The sequence below is a fragment of the Prionailurus bengalensis genome, chromosome C1 (assembly GCF_016509475.1).
Source record: "Prionailurus bengalensis isolate Pbe53 chromosome C1, Fcat_Pben_1.1_paternal_pri, whole genome shotgun sequence".
Lineage (NCBI taxonomy): Eukaryota > Metazoa > Chordata > Mammalia > Carnivora > Felidae > Prionailurus > Prionailurus bengalensis.
The window spans coordinates 165,124,300-165,148,171 of NC_057345.1; the positions used below are offsets into that span (position 1 = coordinate 165,124,300).

General features: G+C 52.0%; 1 protein-coding gene across 3 annotated transcripts; it reads left to right on the plus strand.

Moving 5' to 3' along the window:
• The first annotated feature begins 2,240 nt into the window (after positions 1-2,240).
• HOXD4 (homeobox D4) lies at positions 2,241-23,206 on the plus strand. Of its 3 annotated transcripts, none has more exons than XR_006296861.1 (3): positions 2,242-7,591; positions 8,141-8,576; positions 23,101-23,206. XR_006296861.1 is itself a non-coding variant. In XM_043577122.1 (2 exons), exons 1-2 carry the CDS (start codon positions 7,156-7,158, stop codon positions 8,479-8,481), a joined length of 777 nt encoding a protein of 258 aa, XP_043433057.1. In that variant the 5' UTR covers positions 2,241-7,155; the 3' UTR covers positions 8,482-11,674. The 3 variants fall into 3 exon arrangements, 1 of the variants encoding a protein (XP_043433057.1); XR_006296862.1 differs by lacking the exon at positions 23,101-23,206 and adding an exon at positions 19,563-20,475; XM_043577122.1 differs by lacking the exon at positions 23,101-23,206 and having other exon boundaries at positions 2,241-7,591; positions 8,141-11,674.
• Positions 23,207-23,872: the final 666 nt, after the last annotated feature.

A 23,872-nucleotide genomic window follows, 5' to 3' on the forward strand; every position in this document is an offset into this window, starting at 1 on the left:
CACCTCCTCAGCCTGGTCTCCTCCTTATATCCCACCCCCCCCCCATGAAAAGCTCATCACAATTGCCTGGAAAGTCATATATCCTTTGATTAATTCTGTTTTATTAACTTAAGGAGAAATAAAGCTTTTCTCAACCTCTCAAATTCTAATTATTTTTTTACAGTGGATTAACTGGGACTTATTTTGAAACTGTTCACCTAGTCCTAACAGAATCAGAAATCAGTTTTTAAAGGGTCGATCTTTGCTCATACTTTAAAGACAGATGCTACCAACTGTAAAAGAAAAAGGTCGTCCTGAGTGGCTAATGGGGGAGGGGGGGGAGAAAAAATGTCCTACGGTAGGTAGGTCGGAGCTAACAGCTCCTGCTTTCTAGCTAATGAAAGTCAAGCCAGGAAATGGGTTTAGAAATACACAGCGAATGGGTAGAAATTAGGATGCAAAGAGATCTTTGTAGAGAGGGGTTTCTTTCAGGGGCTTGGTTGGACTTGCTGATGAGAGCTTTTGCAACTGAAGTTGACTTAGAAATCACATGTGTGTGGGCTTTACAAACCTACACATAACACCTATGCTTTTTTAACCAGAATAGTCAAAAACACACGTATTTTCACACTGTTTGGTGGAAACTCTGGCGGGCTATGGAAGGGTGCTGGGGTCACTTCTCGTTTTATTTACCCCCCTTGGTAGGAGCTGGGGGCATCTTTCCCACCCCCACCTTGCCCAGCACAGAATGTCACATCCTCTTGGAGAGCAGCGCTCAGGCCCAAGCTCCTTTTCTGGGCTTTCTCAGCAGGAAAGTGCACTCCCTCCTCCTCTCTTAGGCTTTCCCTCCAGTGGGAGTGGCGGCGTGGGGGTGTAGCTTTGTGCTCAGGTTTGGGCTCAGGGACTCGAGCCCTGTGGGAGTAGGGACATCTGACTTCCTGGGCTTGGGTTCCTTGAGAGCCTCATTTGCTTCCTCACACCCTGTCCCCTTCACACCAGGGCTGTTTTATTGTTTTATAACCTTCTTTAGAGCTTCAGTTGCCAAAGATTCCGATGGGGCTATTCTCCAGTTTCTCACTTTACCAAACCCCAAGTCTTGCTGTTTTAAGCAGTTTGGTCACTTGCAAAGGCTCCCCTTTCAGATCTAAGCAAATTATAGAAACCTCTAGGCATGTGGCTACCTTCACCTTTCTCACTGAGTCCATCCACAACAATACAGATCCAAGTGTTAACTCCAACTGCCCCCCACAAGCCCACCCAGCCTCTCCCTCACCACCCTTTTTCTGTTGAAGTTTGAACAAAATCTCAAATAACTTCTGGTATAAACAAGTAAGAGGTAACCTTTGATTTTCCTCTTTATTTACCACATCTAGAGCTAGAAAATGATTGAAATAAAGGAGCTGATGGTACTCACAGTGAATGCAGCCAAAGAATCATAAGACATGCCCACCAACCAGTCTTTTCGAAATAGCCCTATCTCCCAACTTAAAGAGACTTCTCTGAAAAGATGCTATTTGAAAAGCCCAGGGTATTGATATGAATATGACCCCCCTTGCATCCTGAATATTTGGAACTATTTAAGTGTGAGAGAACAGTTTCAGTGAACCTTTATTTAGTGAATAAAAGTTTAAAGCCGAAGGTTATTTATGGTTGTGCAGAGATGAGACCTGAGTGGCTATTTACGAGCACGTGATTCCAATAAACTTTGTTTTATGGCTTGAGAGTTGACAAGCCAAAATATAATTCCCACCATAAATTAGGTTAAGAGCATACAAGTGCAGATGCTTGGTTCTTGGAGCAGCGATAGGGAAGTGAGAGGCTCCAGCTAGCGCCAGGCTCAGAAGGAGACAGTTCGACTCCCAGTTCCCCTGCCCACTGGGAGAAAAAAAACAGTAAGTCACTTACTACTTTTTCCAGGACAACTCCAGGGGTGGGGGATTTCTCTGCCTTGTCTTTTCTGCCTGGGGTGAGGAGAAGTCCCATCGAAATTAATGTTCATTTTAGCCTAAACCTAAATTAACAAATAGAATGGGACTCCTGGGCTCGTCCCCTCCCTTCGGGACATAGAAAGTTAGGAACTGAGGGCTCCTACCTCACAAAAGGGACTTACTGTCTCTCTCTTCCTCATAATGGAGCATCTGCTTCAGACGGGAATGAAACTGTGGTAGTCTAGGTGGAGAGAGTGGCGGGGGGGGGGGGGGGGGGGGGGGGGGGGGGGGGGGGGGGGGGGGGGGGGGGGGGGGGGGGGGGGGGGGAGGGAGAGAGAGAGAAAGGATAAGGATGGAGATGGCTTTGCCTCTGAGATTTCTCAGGGAAGACTGCCATCATAGAAGCGATGAAAACTTAAAGCTGGACACCAGCCCCTGTGAGGATCACCGCTTTGCTTTGTGGGCTCTCCAGAAGCAATACTGACAAAATACTGCCCGGTCCATAGAGCTGCATAACAATCTAAAGCATTGCCATTTACCTTCAAACCCATCGATTTTCCTCCTCCTTCGTTATCATTTGAATCCTCATTTCCCTTGGAAATTGCTCTTTGTTTTGAATTGGAGCAGGAGTGGGAAGGCAAGTCCCAGTCATGCCTGGTCCTTCTTTGGGACGGAGAAGACAGGTTTGGGGGGCGCTAGTTGGGGCTGAGGAATTTGAAACTAATCTGAAACTGGCAAAAGGGGTTGAATTGCTCCCAGCGCGAGGCAGACAGGGCGCTGGGGCAGGGGACAGATGCAGCGGCTGCCCCCTCCCCAGTGGACTTGCGCCCACCCGGCTGATTGTGCAGAAGGAAAAACACAAAGGCCCATTTTCTCCTCGCTTCCCGTTTTCCCACTGGGGAAACCCTGTTACAGGCAGCCCGAGTCTGGCCAAGCAACCAGTAAGGTTTTGCCCAAGGGTGCATGGAGTGGGGGAGGTGTTGGGGACCATACTCTGCTACTCCCCGGGTCTGCCCTTGAGGACTGCGGTCTCCCGCTCCGCTCCGCGGAGAACTTGGCGCAGTTCCTGGGGGCGGCACCCGAAGCAGGGAGGTCTGGGTATTGGTGGGGTGTCTGGGCCTTGTCATTTTTTCTGTGTATCCTCTACCTCTGCTTCATTATCCTGTGGAATTTAAGTGACCCCCGTTTTCATTGCAACAGGTTCGGGACCATGAGAGGCTGCGGCTGTAAGTACCTTCCCGTTTCTTCCGAAATGCGAAGAGGCAGTATTGATAACTGGGGAGGTGTCGGCAGAAGGGCCGCGCCAGAAGAGTGGGCGGGTGGAAGAAGGGCCCTGACTGCCCTGGCCTGGCGGTGCAAGGGAAGCTCTCTCCGGGGTTGGAGGCTCTAAGTTGATTGAGCTCCTGGATGGATTTTCTGGGGCCTAGTTCACAGTCACCTATCCAAGAGAGCACACCGCAGGCGCTCACCCTTGTCTCCTTGGGCCTCTCTGGACCTTCTGGGCCTCCCCGGGCCTCCTCGGGCCTCCCCAGCTCGCACAGGTGCAGCTCCGCAGCAGCCTATGCTTCTGTTAGGAGCTTGCAGCTAATTAGCAGCCCGCTCCATTAACAAGTTGCGGCGAGCATCGCTTTCTGCTCGAACCAACCTGCTAAACACCAAAGCAATGCGATTCTCTTCCGCCCCCCCAGCCTAGCTTAACCCGTTCCAGCCTGGCGCAGTCTTCTCTTTTCTTCTTTTGTTTTTAATAAAAAGACGAAGGAAAGAAAGAAAAACGTAACCCTCTACGGCTCCGGGTGTGTGCAGTTGGCCCGCTTCCGGGAAGGAAGGGCTGCGAATTCTGAGCTGTAAGTGGAAATCCCTCCTCGCCCCTCCCCCGGCCACAGCTCCAGACGTTTGGGCTGTGGGCTGGGGACACGGGCTGAGCAAGGAGGGAGAGATACGAAGCTTCTGGTTCACTTCTGTTTCTCTGTAACTGCAATTCGAGAATTTTCGCGCCAGAGCCGCTAGTGTCGCAAGCAAACGTGGTTTTGGTGGTGGTAGTGGTGGTAGAGTTGCGGTGGGGGCAGAGATTCTTGGGGTCCTGGGCTCAGAACTTTGGATCTTTCTGAGTTGCATGTGCCGCGGAAGACAGGTACATTTCTGAGGAGGCCTGTGGGGTCTCCAGGAAGACTATCCCATTTAAGTTGATGGTAGTGGCAGGAGAACCCAGGAAAAGATAGTGACCCTTCCCTTACTGCAAAATGGAGACGACTTTATTTTAATGGGAGATGGAATGAAGGAAGGCTGTAGGAGCCAGGCACCCATCCTCTCTGGTGAGACACCCTCTCTTCAGGGTGGAAGAAACTGGTGCTTGGCTCTGGGCCAGGTTTCTTTGCCTTCCAGGATGGGCAGCCTAGTTGACTTCCTGGGGGCTGTGTTCACCCCCAGGAGTGGAGATACCGCCCAGTTCATAATTCCTCTCTATTAATCAGGCTGGCTTAAGTGAAACCGACTCTGGGTTCCAGGCTGGAAAATCTGGTGTCCCCAGGACACCCTGGTTTTGCCCCCTTCCTGCTGCTGCCCCTGCTCTGGGTGCCTATCTCTGCCAGGGCTCTTCGCTTGCAAACCCATTCGGCACCCTGTAGCTGAACACAGCACAAAAGCCCGAGAGATCAAAAGCATTTGTATGGGCAGTTGAGCGGGAGGTGAATATTTAACGCTTTTGTTCATCAATAACTCGTTGGCTTTGACCTGTCTGAACAAGTGGAGCAATAAGGTGAAATGCAGGTCACAGCGTCTAACAAATATGAAAATGTGTACCCTCACCCGGGTCCCCACCCGGCCCAGCAGGCTCCCCCAATTTGTCTGGATAAAATCTAGGCCCAGTGTCCCCAGGCAGGTGGGTATGTGGGAGCACTCGGCATTAGGGGAAGTTGGGGTGAACCACCCCCTTCAACAAGGAAATTTGGCTTGGGGCAGCCTCAGACTCTGGTTAGAATTGGCACCCAGGAAATTCCTACAAAATAGCCACAGCACTGGAACCAAAGGATGGGGGGTGGGGTGGGGAGCATGCAAAGTGCAGAGTAGAAGCAGGCAGCCAATTTTGCCAGGCTGAGAGGCAGAAAGGCGTTTCTCTGCTCTACCCCACCAGATGAAGGCTGAGGTTGAAACTAATTTTTGAATCACAAGGAGGAAATTAAAACAATCAAAAAAATTTTTTTCTAGCACCTCTGGCCTATGCTCACAGATCCAAAAGCCGGACTTGAGCCCGGGGCATCCTTCTGCCCCTGAAATCCATCCCGGCCCCGAGTGAGTCTGTGTTCTTGGTGCCCTAAACCGAGGGGTGAGCCCTAGACAGCGCTGAGGCACTGGGGCGGGCGGGTGCAACTCATGAACTTTTGTACTCTTGTGTGCTGCTGTCGGCAAAGCAAAAATAATGAAACTTTGTGATATGTTTGTAAATGATTTCGAATGACCCCTCGCCCTGCCCTTCACCATTAGCACGCCGACCCCAGCCCAGGGCAGCTTGGTGCCTGCAAGCAGTGCCTGCCGCAGGGTCTGCAGCTCAGGACGGAGAGGCCAGCCCGGCACAGGGCCCAGGAAGGTAAATGCAAGACCTCTTGGGGAACTAGCTTTGTCAGCCAACCTGGCCTGCCCCTGCACTGGGAAGAAGAATGGGCAGAGGATATTCTCCTCTTGCATCTTTTCTCCTGCCACTAAGGGCATTTGCTCCTTTCTGGAAAATACCACTTGATAAGGGGGAGGGGGTGGATCTAGAGAGGAGGGTAATAAAGCCCCCATTTCTGGGATGGATTATTTTTTCTTCTTTTCTTTCTTTCTTAAGAAGAGTGTCCTGTCTCCTCGGCTGCTCGGTAACTCCGGCCCTGGTGCAAGGATGGGGAACTCGTTGCTGCAAATTGTCACCGAGCTCTTCAAGCTACCTGAACCCTCTCTGAAAGTGCGAGTGGCTGCGTCGGGCCGGTGATGGCTCCGAGGAAGAGGCCGGGGCTGGCAGCGGTCTGGGTACCCACTCTAGGTGAAACCCGGAGGTAGTAACGTTGTCTATATATACCCTGTAGAACCGAATTTGTGTGGTATCCACATAGTCACAGATTCGATTCTAGGGGAATATATGGTCGATGCAAAAACTTCATGTTTCTCCGAAATAGCCATAGTCGGAAGCTGAGGCCAGAGGCAGCCGGGTGCGGGTCAGTTTCCTTTCTGTTTTATTACCTTAGACTCCAGGAAGATGGACTGAGCCTGGTGACACGGGGGGAGCCTTTTCCCCGAAGCCCCTCACGTTTAAACAGAGGTTCCCGTGTAAACCCTTAATTGGTTGCATGAATGCAGGGCCAAAGGGCTAGCTTTTGGGGAACTGGGGAGCAAGGTGGAAAGCCAGGTAGCCCCAGCCCCAACTCTGCCCTCAAGGAGCATGAAGTGAGGTCAGAGGGTGCCCAGTGAGGAGGCTCACAGGTCGTTGACTGCCACGTGGGAAAAGGGAGTGCAGGGTCCTTTGGAGCCTATCTGGGTGAGGTGGGGGTGCCATCGTCACCTTCCAGGCCCACCCCTCAGCTGTATGAGCTGGGTGGAGGGCGGTCTTGCCATACCTGTAAGACCGACTTTGGCTAAAAGCACTCCATCCTGGGCACTCACAGCAAGCTTGGCAGTTACTCATCGCCTGATTTGATTCGGGCCCGCCAGACTGTTGCAACTTTTGGGTGACCCTGAGGAAGACAAAGCCGGGACTCGGCCTTTGTATGGCAGAGTCCCCGTTCCCGCGGGCGGGAGCCCTGCCTGCCTGGGGTACTCTGCCCAACTCAGAGGCTGCCTCACCCACCGGCCTTTTGGCATTCTGCAGCCTGACAGAGTTGGGGTTTCATTCCCCCTTGAACTGTACCCATTTTGGGGGGCTGTATCTCAGCGGGGGTGAGTGGAGAGGACACTGGAGGTTAACAAAGTCAGTGGCAGACAAAAGCTGGGATTACCTGCCAGGAATGAGGGTGCGGGGAATTGGAGAACTACACTAACATCTGGCGGGGGCCCTCAAATGTGCCATGGCGAGTCACTTGATTACACGTATGTTATTTAGTTAAATTTGTGAAAATTATGAGATGCTCACCAACCCGGTGATAAACTCGCTTCCTCGCTATTGGCTGGCTTGGTCACATGGCCGCCAACTTTATTCAGTTGACAGCAAGTAGGAGGGCCCTATGGAAGGAGAAAAAAAGACAACACGAGAAAAATTAGTATTTTCTACCTTCTGAAATTAATGGCCATGAGTTCGTATATGGTGAACTCCAAGTATGTGGACCCCAAGTTCCCTCCGTGCGAAGAATATTTGCAGGGCAGCTACCTAGGCGAGCAGGGCGCCGACTACTACAGCGGAGGCGTGCAGGGTGCAGACTTCCAGCCCCCGGGGCTCTACCCACGGCCCGACTTCGGTGAGCAGACCTTCGGAGGCGGCGGGCCCGGGCCCGGCTCGGCGCTACCCACGCGGGGTCACGGGCAAGAAGCCGGCGGCCCCGGTGGCCACTACGGAGCCCCAGGAGAGCCGTGCCCCGCGCCCCCGGCGCCGCCGCCCGCGCCTCTGCCCAGCGCCAGGGCCTGCAGCCAGCCGGGCGGCCCCAAGCAGCCGCCCCCCGGGACGGCACTCAAGCAGCCCGCGGTGGTCTACCCATGGATGAAGAAGGTGCACGTGAATTCGGGTAAGGCATGGTCCAGCGACCTCTCAGTCCCCACCCCAGCCTGGAGGCCTGGGCCCCCGAGAGGGGGTGCGAGTGGGTGGGGGCTTGTGGGGCTTCAATGGGCGCCGCAATTACTCTCTCCATAAATTTTTATAGCTGAGGGAGCAGGCCGGGACCATGTGGCTGGCTGCTTGGCTGTGGGCGAAAAAGGGGGTGGAGATGGGGGTGGGGTGGGGGAGGACTCCATTTTCAGAGCGGACGGAACCTGGTAGAGGAGGAGAGGGGGGGGGGTTTACCAAAATGCTAGGGAATTCCGGAGCTCTCGGTGGGCCAGGGAGATGGGAGCACGTAAGGGGATCCCCGCCCCGGAGCCTGGGGGAGTGGGTGGGTGGGAGTGAGCGGGTGCGCTGGGTACAGAGGACGAGAGGGCGGGAGGGAGGAAGGGAGCGGGCTGGGGAGTGCGCTGGGAGGGCCGCGGGCCTCGGGCACGCCAGGAAGTGAGCGGCAGTGGCGAGGGCCCTAAGAGGAGCCGGGCGCTGACCTGACCGTGCTGTCTGTTTTGTCTCGCAGTGAACCCCAACTACACTGGCGGGGAGCCCAAGCGGTCTCGGACGGCCTACACCCGGCAGCAAGTCCTAGAACTGGAAAAAGAATTTCATTTTAACAGGTATCTGACCCGGCGCCGTCGGATTGAAATTGCTCACACCCTGTGTCTCTCTGAGCGCCAGATCAAGATCTGGTTCCAGAACCGGAGGATGAAGTGGAAAAAAGACCACAAGCTGCCCAACACCAAAGGCAGGTCCTCGTCCTCGTCCTCTTCTTCCTCCTCCTCCTGCTCCTCCTCAGCTGCCCCAGGCCAGCATTTGCAGCAGCTGGCCAAGGACCACCACACGGACCTGACGACCTTGTAGAAGTGGGGACCCTGGGCCCATTCCTCCCTGCGCTCCCGGCTGAGCCGAAGCTGCGGGGGCAGGCCAGGCTTGCTGTCACCTCCCTGGGCTCTAAGGTACTGTGGGGTGGACCTGGGATACGCAGGCCGCCCTCGGACTAGGTTAGCATCCTGCCCGAGGGCAGCCCCCTCCCTGAAGCGGGATGGGGGTGGGAGGGGGGCGGGATTCTCTCTCTAAGTATATTATCATATGGCAGGAGCTACTGAGAACATAAACCTTGGCGAGTCATTAAACTTATGAAAATCTCTGCTGTTGGATTTTGAATTTGCAAATGAAGGTTGGATGCTTTATCCCAGTGTGAATTTGAACATCCTCCCCCACCCCACCCCTCCAGGGATCTTGGTGGCTTAATAAAGTGGGGGAGTTGAGGCAGCAGGTTGGCCATCCCTGTGCTAGGTGCTTTCAGTGGAAACAGGAAAGCTGGGCCAGGATTTCTGAACTTTCTGGGTTATCTGTATAATTTCCGGTGTGAAAAAAATATTTTGCTCCCGGTGGCCCCATGCCCAAAGAAATGAGTCTAGGAAGGAAGTGGAAATGGGTTGGGTTATTTTATGTTTAGATTATATTTGCTTAAATATTTATTTGTTGGGGGATGGGGGACAGAAATAACTGACATCTTAATGCCAAAAATCTTAAGAAGGTGAAAGGGGCTGAGTTTCAGGGAGAAGAATCAGAGATGTGTGGACTAACTTCTGGCTCTAACCGGCATTTTGAACTCCACCCCTCCCCACTCCCCGGAAATGTGTGTGGGGGGGCCCTTAACCCTTTTAGAGGGAAGCAAAGGGTCCACTCAAAGTTGAGTTCTTGAAAATATATTTCCACATGTGCTTTTTTCAGCACTGTGCTTACAACTAGTTCTGGGTGATTAAAGGAAAGGGAAAAGAGAAAGAAACAAATGGTCCAACATTTTCCTTCTGGGGAAAGAAAACAACACCTCTATGTTCTGGGTCATTAGATAGTGACTGAATTTTCTATTCCAACTGGATTCCAAATGCTGGATTCCAAATAACCCATGTAGCAGTATTTTCTAGGAATTGGTGTACGGCCTATATGGGAGAGGGGGTGTGTGGTGGGGAGAAAGTGGGAAGGTGGGGAAATCTTGCTGTAAAAAAGAAAGAGAACACTAATTGAATCTAGAAGCCCACAAAAGTTGGTCTTAGGGTTTTTTTCCCTGAAGTTTTTTTTTAATTTTTTAAACAAGTGTAAGGAAGTTTTTCTCAACCCATTGATTAGAAGCAGAGATTGTAAAAGTATAAAAGTTTTAGGCCCTCCTCCTTGCCTTAAGAATAGTGGTTTCATAACAATCACCCTCAAACAACAGAGGAGTGATGTTCTTTAGTCATTTTTCTTATGCCTTGCCTGAGGATTCAAGGCTCATTTTTCTAAAATGCTGACCCTTAAGGCTAAGGGGTGGGGGGGGGGGGGAAGAGTCAAAGGGAATGGCCAGAGTTCATATACTCAAATGAAACAGACTTTGGAAGTTTAAACCCCAAAGCTGTGGGCTCCAAAAAGAAACCCCTGGTTGCAGCTACCAAAAAGTGACAAAAGAGGGGAGGGAAAAAGGATGAGCTTGAAAGAGAGATTAAGAATTGGAGCTATTTTTTTTTTCAGTGCTTCAGAATGCTTTATAAAGTTCAGAGATAATTTTTTAAATATATTTAAGTGGAGGGAGAAAAAAAAAGACTTTTTCTGCACGCACGTTCTTTGGTGTCTCCTGAGAGCTGAGAGCAGGTATTCACTGGAGTCCCTAGGCTGAAATTCCACTTCTCTAAAGTATCTTCCAAGCCTTGGTCTTTTGTATTAGACCCTGGGGACAGCTCTTTGTTCCTCCTTGGGGTGAGCCTGGCTCTCAGACTTGCACATGGCAATACTTGAATATCGCCACGTCGGGATATTAAAGATGGATATTCCTGCATTATTCGCATCATTGTTTCTATGACAAAAAGCAAAGAGTTCATACATAGTCAAGACGTCTTTTTTCTGACGCCCTCACGTTGAGAAGCTGAAAAGGTATTTTACTGAAGTTCGGCTAAATTACAGAATCAGGTTCATCCAGAGGACAAATTTTCTATTCGATTAGCTGTATTTCAGCCGGGAGGACTGACCTCTAAACCCTTAACCTTTTGGACTCTAACTACCCTTCTCTTCTTTTTTTCCCCCTCTAATGGGGAGAGCAGTCTTTGGATGTAGCATTTGAAAAGAGCCGCTATCGTTAGAGGCAAGTTGGAAAGTTGCTAAGATTCTTTCCTAAAGCCCAAATCTGTGAATATATTGAACCTTCTCCTTGGGAGGGGGGAAAAGTATATATTTTCACGACACCCAACTACATATATATTATAAAGATTATTATATAGATTTCCCCATTCCCAGAAGTTCAGGTTATCTACCCCAGCTTCAGACCAAATGCCAAAACTGCTTCACTGACTTCACCCATGTCCCAGAGGAAAGCCAAGAGGCATGTTTTGATGAAGAAAACCCACCTTCTTCTCAAACATAGCTTCACTACTTTGAAAAGTAACTTAATCAGAGAAACAACTTCTTTGTTTATAAGTCTCAGTTCTCCTCAGTTTCCAGGGATTGTCTTTTGAAATGTTAATGGAGCTTGGATGGCCCAGGGGGCAGTCCTCAACCCTGTGGTCCCAATCGGACCCCAGCGTCCGTTTGGGCCCACAGGAGTGGGGCAGGGGAGAAGCAGCAGCACCCCCCCTCCCTTCTCAAAACCACGTAGGGCAGGGAAGGAAATGAGTTTCCATCTGGGAACATACTCTGGAGAAACCTAGATGTGGAAAGGCTCAGTGCCCATTTGCTTTCATTTGTTTCCAGTTTGTTCTCCCAAATATGAGCCAGAAGTGTTTGTTTTGGTGTTGTTGTTTTTTTTAAGCTGTGTTGGGGTCGTGACTGGGGAGGAGTGAAGTGTTTACCGAGGACATTGCTCCTCAGACTCCCATCTCACTTTGTCCATTGCAGCCTTTTGTTGGGAGATGACATTGTCTGTCAGCCCCATGGTGTCTGTTCACACAGGATGCTTTTTTAATAGAATTGACCAATGTTCTGCTGCCACTGATTAAAGTATTATTTATACTAATTGTTGCCTGTAGTTTTGATGTAATTCATTGATCTATATTTGAAATAATAAAAGGTGTAGCGAAACTTCCATCCTGTTTGGTGCCTCCAAAGAAGCATTCTTCATTAAGTCTTCTAAAAGCTAACATTCAATATAAACAATTTATTATTTTCTGCATTGTGCCTGACATGTGAAGGTTAAAGTGTGTAAGGGTTAGCAAATCTGTCATTAACCTCTCCCCCACACATACACAGTCCCAATTTGGCCACCATGTTTTGTGAGCATTGGGAAGCCTAACGTTGCATTCAGGCTGCAGGGCATTATTTTTTGGAAGAAAAAATAAGTAACTTCCCAGGCTAGAAGGAGGCTCCAGGTTGGCCCCGGTTAGCTCCAGACACCTCCAATCTCTCTTTGTCTTGTGGTGGGTGAGAGACCTCCCTGTCCCCCAACTCTGGGAGAGTGCTGGGTTCTGGACCAAGCTGAGACTGGCCAGTGGCTGCTGGGACCAAACCCCTCTGGTCTCCAATCTTGGACTCCTACTTTCCTTGTGCTATTTAGTCCCACTGGGGCCTCCAGCACCTGCCCCTCCTTCCCCCAGAGCCCCCTCTGCCCTCCAGACGACAATAAACACTCCCCACCATAAAAAGTGGCGTGCGCTATTTTTTTTTTTTTTTCTGCAAAGGCTTTTTCTCGTCTTTGCCTTGCCTTGGAGAGTGGGCCAAGACAGGAGTCCCAAAATAGCTGGGGGGGGGGGGGGGGATTGCTCGCGACAGGAAATGAGCAGAATGCATAAAATCAGACATGTGTCCTTAATATATGGAAGGGCTCGCCTCAGACGCGTGGACATGTGTATTTATAAGTGCGCAGACAGAAGTTTAAATATTCAGACACATTTTATGATTGTCCTCTGCCCGTCTTCTGGTTAATGGCTCCTCCTGTGCCCACCAATACATCAATACCGTTGTGTGTATTGAATCACGGGCAGGGACGAGGAGGAAGCGAGTCCATAGCCGAGCCCGCTTGAGTACAGTACAGTAAATCGGGACCCTCGGCAGAAGGCGCTTCCCGCCCGCCCGCCATGTTGGGGAGCCCTCCCTGCCCCCCGCGCCTGGCTGGGCGGCCGGGGCTCGCCGGCAGCCGGGGGAGGGCCTTTCATAACCCGGAGAATTTTCAAAGTGCGAGGAAGATGATAAGAATAGATTTCTACAAGTCCCGACCACGTGATTGGCGAAATAATTAATTCAGCACGTCCCTTAAGAAACACGGAGTCGTCATTAATCTGCCACGCAAAGGGCTCTCTCCGACTTGGAAAGTGCAGGGATCCCAAGAATATCACCCGCCGAGGGGGGCTGCACGGCGCCCCCAGCCCTCCACCCTCGGCCCCCAGTGGCGGGCGCGGGAGCGCGGCCAGCAGGTAAATATTTTGGCGACTTTTATTTCTTCGGATTTAAATCCTTAATGAACTTAGCTGTCAGGGCCGCTGACAAATAGTTCCCTTTGCTTCCTGATTTGGAACCGCGCGCCGGCGAGAAGTTGTTAGTGGCTTGGATGGTGACCTTTGGTTCAGCAAAGCTTTGCACTTATGAAAAATTACTGAGAGCGGCCGAGTGTGTGTATGCGAGCGAGCGAGAGGGTGTGTGTGAGCATGTGGGGGTGGGCGAGGGGCGAGGGGGCGAGGGGCGAGGGTGCGCGCGGGCTGCTCCGAAACAACAGGAGTTGTTTAAAAAAAAAAAAAAAAAAAAACCCGCCCGGCTGGGGGACGCGCCTGGCGCACGCGGGCCGAGGTTGCCCGGTCGCCTGTGTCTACCGGGAACAATGGTCGCTGTCACGGCATCTGCTGCCTATTCTTAAACCGGTGAGAAAAGGCCCCGGCCCTCTTTTCAAGCGAGGGTCGTAAATTTTTCTTTGCGTCATAATAGAAGGCTATAAAATCGAGTTGAAATTTTACCCCAGGCAGGTTTTAACCAACAGATAATGATTTCCGAGTTGCTTCTCCCACTCCCCTCCTTTCCCACCCCAGCTCTGCTGTTTCGGCCACCCCAGCAAGGAGTTTTCTCCTTCTTCCCCTTTATTTTTGTATTTTTAATTTGGGGGAAGATGGAAGATAAAGGCGCGGGTTAGAAGTCCCTGCCGGCAGGGTGGGAGACCCTGGGGCGAAGGGGAGCCTGGGGCAGGGATGTGCGAGGGAGGCCAGGGAGAGGTGCAAAAGCTGCCTGTCCGGTTGCCTCCCATTTCAGCCTTTCTTCTCCCACACTCCAAGGAGATTCGAGGTCCCACTCGCCACTACGCTGCCACCCCACCCCACCCCCAGCTTGCCGGGGTCTGGGTCGGGGCGGCAGCGGGCATTCTCCTCCTTCAGCTTGAAACTCAGGGCCGGTGCCGGGGAGGAGAGCCTCTTTATTCGCCTCCTTCCCTGTCGTTGGCTTTGAGGATGATTTCCGCTAGCTGGGGCTGGCTGCGTTGGTAGTTGTTGTGGGATTGTGTGTATGTTTTGATTTCTTTTTTGGTGTGTGTATATTTCCCCGTCAGGACAGAGACAAAGTTTCCTCCGTTATGAATTATACATTCAAACAATAATACATTAATTCAATTATTCAAAGATGACAAATGTTTATGTGCTTTGCAAGTGACTCCGACGCAGATTCCGGGCGCTTTCTTTGAGCTGCTTGCGTTTTTCTCAATGAGAATTGGCTCCCCTCCCACCCCAACCCCACCCACCCCAACCCACCACACCATCCCCTGGTAGGCCCAGAGAAGGAACCCACAAAAAGCCTCCCCAGCCCCGCTGGCAGCCCGGCAGCCAACAGCCTCCCAAGTCCTGGGCTTGGCGGGCACCGGCCCGGGCTATTTTATCAGTGTGACAATTGCCCGGGTTGATGTGATAAATCATCGTAAGTAATTCCTGAAAGGGTGCGAGGCTGTTGGGGGCCGGGCGAGGACTGTAAATCTTTCCGGTTTATTGCTCTATGAACATATGCTCCGATTGAAGAAGGCTTAGATCCTTTCCTGGAGACAAATTCCCGCAAAGCGGCCCCCCTCTTTGGCAGGAGATTAACACTTGCTGCGGGCCCGTTGCTCGGCCCCTGGCGGGAGGCTAGGGGGCGGGATACTCCGGTGGGGGTGAACTGGGGGCACCCACGGTCCGGCTCCAAGAGGCGTCCCGAGTGGGCCTCCAGCCAGGCCCGTCCAGGTGAACAAAAGGAGGAGCTCCCTCACAGGTCTAAAGGGCTCTGAGCAGCCTGTGACCTGTCTTCCGGGACTTCCTGTGCCTCTGCAATGGGGATGAGGAGGACTTTACCCCCTTCTCCCCGGCTCTTCTGGGGCTGCTGAGCACATTCACATTCGCCTTCGTCGCTCGGAGACCTCGCCGGCGGCGACAGGGCATCTGCTCCGTGCCCGATGCCGTTGGGAGGCAGAACTGGCCATGAAAACCAGACTTCGGGGATGGGGTGGAGACTTCCGCGTGGTGCGGGATTCTGGGGAGCGGGTCGGGCTGGGAGACGACCTTGGGGACTCGCGGCAGGCCGGGACCTGGAAGCCGGTCGCTCACCCTGGCTGGGAGCTTAACTCTTTCTCACACGCAGAATTGTTACCGTAAATTCCGCCTGACCACTCGGAGAGTGCTGGGAACAGGTCCCGATGTAATATTTCTAAAATAGAAGCTCCCAGGACTCCCAGATAAGCCCGGCTAGGGCTGATTTCTCAGCCACCTCGCCTTCTTGGAGGCGCCGCAGGAAGCGGGAAGCCGCGGCCTGGCAGTCGCCGGGCCTGCGGATTCCGTGAGCCCTGCCCAGGTTTGGAGGCGCGCGCTCTCGGCAAACAGCAGCTCGGCGCCTTGGCGGCTCCACGCCGCGCGGAACCCGAGTGGAGCGCGCAAGACGCAGAGCAGGGAGACCGCTACGGGTCCGGTCGGCTGCTTATGCGCCCTTTCTGGCTCTGGGGAGTGGCGGCTCCTCTGCCGCGTCTGCGGAACGAGCCAGAGCCCCAGCGGGGTGGGGTGGGGGTGGGGGTGGGGTTTCCCCGAGGTGACCGGCCCCGGTCTGGGAGCTGGAGTCACCCACCTTAGGGCTGGAGCCTGCGCTGTGCCACAACTAATTGCCTCGACCGGGGAGGGGGCGAGCAGCCCGTCCGCCTAGGCGGAGCCTGGCCCGGGTGCGTGCGGATGAGAGGTATCGGGCTCGACTGGGGAGCTAAGGGAACCCTGGGCCTCCGAAGCTCCATAGTCACCTCCGGAGACGCCTCTGAAAGGCAGCCTCTAAAATTTCCAGTCCGCGGGCTGGTCCGGTGGAAGGCTGGGCCAGGGTCAGAGGTCGTGGGGGGTGAGACTCTCAGCGCCCCTCATGCCACTGCCGGTGGCCGGACTGGGGCTGGGTTGGACTCGAGCTGCGAGATGAGGGCTTTCTTTCCGCTCCATACCCACTCATGCCTGCTCCGGGGAAGGGGCCCGGATCCCACGCTTCCCGCCCCTCCTCCTAGCCCCCAGGCCTGGCTGCGCTCCGGGGCTGGATGGCGTGAAAGTTTCAGCCTCAATCAGTACAATCTTCCCTTGGGGTCACGTGAACAAATATGCTCGCATTTGAAGGCAGCGTCTGTATTTCCCGACCATGAGGGGGTTTCCGGGGCTCTCTCCAAATCCAGAAAGGGCCACATTCCGAAAGCAAAACAAACCCCGAGCTCTGGGGGGTCTGGGAGGGCTGGGCAGGAACCCAGGAGTGGGTGGGGGCGCGGGTGGCCGCCGCTCTGGGCCTGGGAGCGGACAGGCGGGCGGGTGGACCGACGGGCGCGCATCGCAGGCGAAGCCAGCTCGGGGACTGCGAACTCGTTCCTCCTGCGTTTATTGGTAGTTGAACCTCAGCCTGGTTCCGTTCTACCGGGAATTCCGTGTGCTCGGGTATATGGCCGCGTCTGCGAGCGCGCAAGACCAGGGTTGGGACAGTGTTGTCTGCAGACAAAGGGGGAAGGCTAGCTCTGCCCCCCACTGGCGCCCACTCTGAGGCCGAGGACACCAGGTTTATGATAAATTGGGATCCAGGTAAGCAATTGCATGACAAAATGGAAATCTTTGGGCACCGGGCTGCTTGCTGCCCTGAGCGGGATACTAAATATGATTTATTTTGTGTAATCTGTGATCTTGATTATTGCCAATTGGTGAGGCAGTCCGCGTAGACCTAGATACACTTCTACATATACATTGAGGACGGTGATTAATCGTAAGGAGGTGCGCTTTGTGGGGATGCTCCCCGCCTACCCAAAGGTTAGGAGGACACACTAGCTTGCCAGGCTTGGGGGGTGGCTGATGGCATGGTGGGGGGGATGTGGCAGTTTCAGGAGAGGGTCGGTGAAGGGGTTGGGGGCTGGAGGAACTATTTTGGGGGTAAATGTGCAGTTATGAAAATGGGCTGGGAAATGAAATGAATAAAAAGAAACTTTTTTTACACTGTCACTGCCAAAGTAAGATGGAGCGTCATATTAATTCTGTGTCTTGGGCTGCCTGGCTGGGCATAGGCAGGTTGATTTATATGTATTTAAAATAAACTCTGTGACCAGCCAGCTCCCTGCATTGTTCTGGGAACTAGCTCCATATACGCACGCCTTTATCTCTTGCTGTTGGCTTAATATTTTTTTCCTTTAGAGGTTAAAGTGCTTCTCAAGCTTCTCCCCCAAATTCATGAGAACCCCCAAACTACTCAGAAGAGTTTGAGAGGCTCCTCCAGTACATGCTCCCTCAGTAGTCTGGGTTTTGACTTCCAGAGTGGCAGAGAAAAAAGGTTTAGGGCTCCTGGGTTCTTCTCCCCAAAGAACCCAGGATGAAAGCTAAATCATTATTTTGGCTCCTGCTTCCCATCCATCCTTTTGTTTACGGGATCCTGTGGCTCCTGGCTGGAGGAGGACAGGACAATTCATCCTGGATTTTTCCGGGGCCAAAGCCCAAGTAAGCAGCTCCATGAGTCCGAGGGAGCGGCTCCAGGCTCATGGGAGCGTCACACAGCCGGGCCAGACTGGGCCTCTGTGGGGAAGGGTCCCAGAAAGCAAGGAGCAGTCCCTTCACCTACGATGGGACAGGCCCCAGCTGGAGAGGGACTGACTTCCAAGAGGACATCGCCATCAAAGGAGAGCAGTAAAGCTGTTTTGTCAATCGCCTGCTCTTGGATCCATCAGAACTTAAAGTCACTGGACATTTTTCTTCGCCTGCTGCCTTGGAGCAGCGCGCCTGCCAACTTAGTCAGCTGAATCCAATTACGGCGAGCAGCATTTCATTTGGCCCCGTGGAGCACTCACTTATAACTTCCCCGAAAATTTCAATAATCCGCACCAAGGCTCCCTATCCTAAAGACTTTTCCCGGGGATGCTGGTGGGGGCTGGGGTATAGGGCCTGGCCTGCCGCGGACCAGCTCTCCGTTGACAGCTCCCAGATGGGTCTCCCTCCCGCTACCCCAGTTTCTGGCTGTGGAAAGGGTACTTGAGCTGGTGGCCCAGAGCCAGCAGGGTTAAGCCCGCGATTCTGGTCAAGCAGGAGGCTGAAGTTGGGCTTGTGCTGGAGGGTGGGTGGGCTGAGCAGGGAGCTCGAGAGAAGGCAATGGGGACTCTGGGTGGCCTAACGTTGGCCACCTTGGGGTCCTCTTTTCTTTTCCCTTCCCAAGCCTCCTGAGCCTAGAGCACAGGGTGCACAGGGCATCTCAGAATGCCCAGGAGCAAACTTACCCTGATCATCCACGGCTGGAAAAACAAAATCTAGCTACAGGCATCGTGGGATCAGCCCTGGTGGTCTTTCAATTTAGCCCTCTTCTGAGGGGGAAGATCCTACTTTTAAAGAACCCCCTTTTAAAAAAAATAATAAAACATAGTCAAGCGGCGAAAGTTGATGTCTGTTCACGTGAACGTATCATATAAGGTAGCTTCCGGCTCGCTGATCAGGTCTGAGTACCTGCGTACATCGCACACCCACTGCACAGCCCTCAAGGCGGGCCTAGTGGCCTGGGCCCCCTGGGCCCAGACCGGCTGGGAAGCTGAAGCCTGGGCTCGATATTAGGAGCCCTACTGGGCTGGGATCTCTCCGAGGCGCTTCCGTTGGGTGTTCATTAAGGGGTGAGTTATTGCTGTCTAAGCCAAAGGTCACTTCAAAGGCTTATGGCTGTGCGCTCTGGTCTTTAGAAGGGACTGGAATGCTTTGTGTGGGGCTTTCTCCTGCCCGGTTTAGTGTTTGCAAACTACTGAGTCGACAAATTGCACAGGGCAGATGCAAGAGGGGGGATTGTGTCTCTCCTTTCACCTGACCTGCATGGGCACCCGCTAAGTGCCCATAGTGGTGGGCAGCTTGGTCTGTTGGGTGGAAGGGATGTGTGTTTCTTAGATTGTTTGCAGCCTAATCCCGACCCAGGAGTGGGCAGCCCAGGCCAGGATTGTGGTGGGTACCGACTGGAATAAAATAAATTCAGAGGAACCATGCAAGATACAAAGTACAAATCAGGAAATAGCGCCCAGCTCCCTTTCCACTGGGGCTGAGTAAGGCAGCCATTGACTAGGACCCACCCAGGCCCATCTTTTTCAGGTGCCCTATGCTGTAGCCTCCCTCCCACGCCAATTTTGTACAGTCCTTCTCTTTTACTCCTAGGAGGTTTGGGCTCAGCCTGGGAGACTAAGGCACCTGGAGCACTAAGAGCTTGGCTGAAGCAGGGGGAGAGGACAGATTCCCCTTGTGCCTTTGACCCACTTGGCTCACCCGTTGCTTGGGGGTCTGGCACTTCCCTCTGGTCTGAGCTCCTCCTTCCCCCATCCAGCCAAAGATTTTGGTGTTAAAGGCCACTCACTCCCTAGAAGCCAATCAAGTCTCCCTTTCTGCCCAGGGAGATGGTGCCTGGAATGGCTTCGGGCAACATATACAATAGTCACATTGATTATGACACCCTTAAAGGGGAAAGCCTCTCAACATGTGTGCGTTAGAAGCGGCTGCCACTGAGAGTTTTCCATTTTGTTCCAGATCCGCCTCAACAGAATATCAAAAGGACCCTGAAGAACCTAAAAAGAGTTACAGACAAAATTCGAGAGCTTGCGCGGGCACACACACACACACACACACACACTGTGGTGAGTAGTGTGATTTAAAAAAATAATTTCCACTACATTTCCATCTGTCCTGCAACTCAAGGTAGCCATCTCAGGATTCATACATCAAGACATAAAACAAAGGGCGGCTTTGAAGTGGATCACCTCCGTGTGAACTGCTGCCCGTTACATGATAACCGATCATCGGCCTTCAAATTTATGGCGCTTTAATGGGGTGAGCCCAGTGCCTTAAATGGAGGGTGTATTACGTATTGAGTTATCTGGGCTAAATAAGAATGATTTAGAAGGCGCGTCCAGGGCTTCCCATAGGGTAGAGGAGGCTCAGGCTGAGAGATCGAGAGAACTCGGGCAGAGAGCGAGCCCAGCTCTGCAGCAAATATATCCCCACTGAGCAAACCCGAAAAGGAGTGGTTTCGGAACCCCCCAATAGTAAAGCCAACAGGGAGTGAAGAATCGTTGCTATGTTCCAGTGAATTAACGGAGGTGCCCAGCACAAGTCAGATGTGTGGGTTTCCGAGGCCCTGGTTTAGGAAAAACAAAAACAAAAACAAGGAGAGGAGCCAACTACAACCTTAGAAACATTTGAGAGCAACAGAAGCAACCGGCACATCATCGCCTCCCCCTTCTCTTTCAACTTGCCCTGACTCAACCGGCCCATAATTTACTGCGACTGCCGCGCTAGTCACAGCCCAGCGACTGCCGCCCCCTCCTTCCCCGAGCCCCTCGGTCTTTCACGGCCCCGGCGGGAGAGCGAGCAGAGCGAGCGCCGGGCCGGCCTCTGAGCATCCAGCGAGCTTCCCGGCTTCCCCAGGCAGCGGCGGGCAGCGGGTCTTCGGCCCCGGCGGAGCTGCGCGCGTCCGGTCCTACGTCTGGCGGTGCAGCGGAGCTGTTCGGGGAGACCGGCGCCGGCCACTTTATATAATCCCCCAGCTCGCGGGGCGCGGGGCCGGGAAAAGTGCGGAGTAGGGAATTCTTTTGCCGCTCTTCCTCCTACGCGGAGCCTGTTTTCCACTTCTGAAAAGTGCCGGGCCTTGGGAAGTGTTTTTCTTTTCATTCCTTGCTGAAGCGTTTACTGCCGCCGTGCTTGCAGTCATAAATTTTGTTACAAACCACAATGACAGGTGCATTGATATGCACCGTGAGAGCTCCAGCTGCTTAATAACCCCGTCCCCTGGCCGCTGTGAGCGCCTTTTATTTATTCGGTATCATATTAGGTATTGATCCCGGGCAGAATTAAGTGCAGTGAGCAAGTATCAGGGTTCGGCTGTTTCAGAGGCGCGGCGAGTGTGGCGGTCCAGCGCGGCCCAGGCGGCGGGCGGTGGTCGCTCTGAGGCCGCCTTCCTTCCGTGTGGCTAGGAATCCTTTGGCCCTGCATTCCCAGCCTGCGGTTGGGCCTCCAAGCTGAGTTGGGCAACTTCCCGGGACCGCAAGAAAGGTCGAGTCAGACTCTGTGTAGTGCCCTTACTCTAGAAGGGGCCAGGCTTGGTGCCGGCGGGGTTCTGGGGAGCCTGCCCTGGCCGGTGCCCTGGGGGTTGAGGGGAGGAGGAATGAGAGAAAAGGGCAGCTGAGGACTTCGAAGACTGCCCCTCCCCCCCGACACGGGCTAGTCTTCACCCCAAGGCATTTGGGTCCCCGAGCAAAAATGAGCAGAGATACCAAAGGGCCAGGAAAGAAAGCCTTTAAAGGGGGGGGGATCGAAAAGATGAGCCACTGAACAGTTGACCATTGTCCAAGTGATTTATGACCCATTCCTGCTTTTTAGGTTCAAGCAGAGTTCACAAGGAGTAGGGATTTCTAGAAAGAAATAAGCTTTTTTATTTTTTTTAAACCAGTTTTGTAACGATATTCTCAGGTTCTGTTTTAGGAGAGGTGGCTTTTTGGGGGCATTGTACTGCGGAGGTGGGGGGAGTCTGCAAAGCCCTTCCTGGTGAGGAGAGGGCTACTACCCTTGCTTCTGGGGCAAATAGACATTGGAGTGGTGGATCATCACTGAGTGGGCCTTAAAATCCCTTAAGACAATGAAAACAGAGGCAGAACAGACGCTGTGGTTATTCATGAAGCTGCCAAATATTTACACTTTTAAGGCCCAGTACACAGCTTTTCCTAAGAATATACCATAGGAAAAATATATATGTAAAGCCATCTGTTTCAAAAACCTGGTCAGTTCCTAAAGAAGCTATTTTAATGTGACTGGTCCACCTATCAAGATAACCCTGGTCAACCTGGGAGGCAAGAGGGAAAGTATTTTTGCTTCCACACTTGTAAATGAAATGACAGAAGCAGCAGTGACTTCTGGTGGGTTGAGTGTCAAATGTGGCCATTCTGATATCCAGAGGGCCCAAGGTTTAAGACTGGAAGTAGGATCCCAGAAAAGTCCAGAAACAGCTAAACCAGTCCTTTGGCTTGGGGGCAAACATATATAAACGTTAGACAGAGGATGAGGCTGTAACTTTCCATTTGATATTCAGGAACTTTAATAGTCAGAATGACATAGAAACTGAATGAAAGAAAGATTAACATCAGCTTTGCTAGGTAGATATCTTAACCGCATACATTTCAGAACAATAATAGAAACAATTCCTAAAACATAACATCCTAGTATTCTATTATCCCATTGAAAAGGGTCTGTGTCTTATCAAGATAAATGCCATATACACTTATTCTTTGTAACAAAATGGGCAACAATACTACCAAACAAAGGCTAATATAAAGGATTTTAAAAATTGGGTTAGGCTGTTTGGTGAAAGTGGAGGGGAAATGAGTGAATGGCAGAGTGGTTTTGGTACCAGTGGTCAAATCCTTTAGGCCACATAAGTTGTCTAGACAATGTGGTCCATCATGATGACCATGATGGAAGCCCAGGGAGTTTTGAGGAAGGAAAGGTGCCTGAAAGAGGAGATCAAGAATTAAGACCAGGGAGCTGACCTATGAGTTTTCTTTATCAAGCACACAAAAGTGGTTGAATGCTATTAGTTATACTTTAACTCCTTAGGAGCCTTTCACGAGATGGGGGTGGAGTGGTTGACAAGGAAAACTTCCATCAAGAGTCAGAGGACACAAAAGGGAAGAATTTTTCTTAGTTTTTTTTTTTTCTTCTTCTAATTCTGGGTCCATTCATCATGCCATGAGAGGTTCTCTCATTGGTTGTAGAGTGGGTGGAGGTGGGGTGCAGTGTATGATCCAGAGCAGAGGTCAATAATAATATCTGTTCACCCAATTAGATGCAGGATAAAAATGATAAAGTTGTAACATGAAGCATTCTGCATTTACCCATGCTCCATGCATTTCAAATTCTAAATCTCTTTACCAAGTTTCTAGTGGTATCCACTTAAAAGTAGTGGAGGACAAAGTAAAGAGTCTAGAAAAATGTAGATGAAAGAGAAGAAACATCTTTCTAACCTCAATATAAGTTTGGGAGTCTTTAAGTGTTCTTGGTTTTTATCTCCTGGTAGATTTCACAGTGCTGACACACAGAGTTAACTGGGTGGATTCTCATCCCGGCACCAGAAAGTGGACTGTCTGGTCTCCATGAAAGATGCTGTGATTTTGAAACCAGGTGGGGGAGATACTTTTCTTCTTCTCCTCCTTCTCCTCCTTCTCCTTCTCCTTCCTCCTCGTCCTCTTTCTTTTGAGAGTTCTGGCTGTTCTGAACTTTCTTTGTTCATCAAAACTGTGGGATGACCCAAAGATTGATTGACAGGTCCATTTATTCACTCATTCAATAAGCATTTATTACACTTACTACATGTAGGGCACTGGGCTGGGTGTTAGGAATATATAGATGAATAAGACACAAGGAGCTCAAAGTCCAGTGGGAGAATCAGCCATTAAAATGTATGAGTCCATAAGTGCTTTCCTATGCCATATCAAAAACTATTTGAGGGGCGCCTGGGTGGCGCAGTTGGTTAAGCGTCCGACTTCAGCCAGGTCCCGTGAGTTCGAGCCCCGCATCAGGCTCTGGGCTGATGGCTCGGAGCCTGGAGCCTGTTTCCGATTCTGTGTCTCCCTCTCTCTCTGCCCCTCCCCCGTTCATGCTCTGTCTCTCTCTGTCCCCCCCCCCCCCAGAAAAAAAGCTATTTGACAATCTTGAAGAAAGAAAACATTATCCGGGTGGGGGTGGGGGAAGCCCCTTCTCTTGGATGGAGTTGAGCTAAAGAGTGGGAGTGGTCTTTTCATGTTTATAAGAAATTCCTTCTGACTTTTTCAAAGGTTCAAATAAGTTGA

Bases quoted from the DNA above. Each gene is read 5' to 3' on its own strand.
- HOXD4 (XM_043577122.1), top strand. From the start codon at position 7,156: ATGGCCATGAGTTCGTATATGGTGAACTCCAAGTATGTGGACCCCAAG. The intron at 7,592-8,140 runs GTAAGGCATGGT...TTTGTCTCGCAG, and splicing joins GAAGGTGCACGTGAATTCGG to TGAACCCCAACTACACTGGC.